Source organism: Leptodactylus fuscus, chromosome 10 (genome assembly GCF_031893055.1).
Source record: "Leptodactylus fuscus isolate aLepFus1 chromosome 10, aLepFus1.hap2, whole genome shotgun sequence".
NCBI lineage: Eukaryota > Metazoa > Chordata > Amphibia > Anura > Leptodactylidae > Leptodactylus > Leptodactylus fuscus.
This window is the reverse complement of record NC_134274.1, coordinates 21528459-21530234: the sequence shown is the minus strand read 5'-3', so window position 1 is coordinate 21530234 and position 1776 is coordinate 21528459. Positions and strand designations below refer to the sequence as shown.

The following is a 1776-nucleotide window of genomic DNA, read 5'->3' as shown; positions in this document are numbered from 1 at the left end:
GAAAGGCAGCTATTGAATTCTGTATGGGTCTGAGATCACCTTCCCGTCCCTCAAAAATTTTCAACAATTTTTTAGGTTTTTCCATTTTCAAAATTAAATTGGTGTATACTTCTTGTTTTATATTTTTAACCCATTGTGAGTACGCTTGAAACTATTTTTCCCCTTAAAATAATGAGCTCTGCATAATCATCGTCACGTGATCGGAACAGGTCTGAAAGTTCTTATTGAATTGCCACAAGCAAAGATTTATAATAGAAAATTGTATATTTATAATAATTTCTGTTATTTTCATATAATTTATTTGTATTATTGATTTGAATATTAAAATTTCAGAAACAATTTTATTATGTTGTATTTTAAAAGGTAAACGAAATGCAAATTTTACTAATGTTAATATATATATTCTATTCTGATAGAAAAATGTATAAAATGAAGCAAGAAGCTCAAAACAATATGACAGAATTCACCATTCACATATTTTCCGAAAAATCAGAACTTCAGTTACCGATTTTTTTTACCATTTTATTTCTCTATATTCTGATTCTTTGTGGGAACTTGACTATTATTGTTGTCATTTGGGGAAGTTCTCACCTACACTCGCCAATGTATATTTTACTGCTGAACCTTTCCCTCATTGACATTGGTTATACTTCTAATATTCTGCCAAAGCTGTTGAATATACTTGTCACTTATAGAAACATTATTTCCTTTGTAGATTGCTTGGTGCAGTTGTATTTCTTCATTGCCTTGGCCAGCACGGAGGTCGTCATACTTGCCGCTATGGCCTATGACCGCTATGTTGCAATCTGTCGACCTCTTCGTTACCATTCCCTAATGAGTCTGAAACATTGTGTCGGGTTCACAACATCTGCGTGGATCATTGGTCTCCTGGATCCTACAGTACATATATCTCTTGTATCTAAGCTATCATTCTGTGCATCCCATCAAATTGACCATTTTTTCTGTGACCTCTCACCCCTTCTGAAGATCTCTTGCAGTGACACCTATAAAGTAGAGATGATGAATTATATTATTGGCAGCCTTTTGACCCTCTCTACGTTTTTGCTTACATTGGTTTCTTATGTTTTAATAATTTTTACCATATTGAAAATCAAATCTACGGAAGGTCGACATAAAGCGTTTTCTACCTGTTCTTCCCACCTCACATGTATAAGTATATTCTATGGCACCATAATGTGCCTGTACATGAGACCAGCATCAAGTTACAATCCAGAACAAGATAAGTTTTTTTCTCTCCTATATATTGTATTAGTCCCTTTATTGAATCCGATAATTTACAGCTTGAAAAATAATGATTTTAAAAATGGGGTTAAGATACTTATAAACAAGCTGGTCTTATGAATGACATATATACAGTGCTTAAATTGGGTATAAAGAACCCCACAAACACTGCTTATCAGACCCCTGAAGTATAATAATCAGAGGGCTAGGAGAGGTAAGGGAACATAAAAAATACTGCTACTCACCTCTCCTGGCATCGGATGTCTTTGGAGCTACTTGGTGACGACACAGACGTCACGTGGGCTGGGCTTGCATCCTTATGAGTCACGACGGAAGCCTGGCTCAAGTGACGTCTCTTCCATCATTGAAGATGATGGCCAACATGCACGGGAATGCACAAGAGAGGTAAGTAAGTCAGTGTTTTTTATGTTTACATCCTCTCCTAGGTCTCTGATACTCTGGGGTCTGAGTATTTATTCCAGAGATCCCCCCAAAAAAATGTCACAATTTAAGCACTATATATATGTAAACATT

The 1776-nt window shown here is 35.5% G+C and overlaps 1 protein-coding gene across 1 annotated transcript; it reads left to right on the top strand.

Annotated features, from left to right (window-relative positions):
- Positions 1-420: 420 nt before the first annotated feature.
- LOC142219141 (olfactory receptor 5AR1-like) lies at positions 421-1362 on the top strand. The gene has a single exon (XM_075288107.1). It carries the CDS (start codon positions 421-423, stop codon positions 1360-1362), a length of 942 nt encoding a protein of 313 aa, XP_075144208.1.
- The last annotated feature ends 414 nt before the right edge of the window (positions 1363-1776 follow it).

Excerpts from the sequence above, each read along its gene's own strand:
- LOC142219141 (XM_075288107.1), top strand. The coding sequence starts at position 421 with ATGTATAAAATGAAGCAAGAAGCTCAAAACAATATGACAGAATTCACC.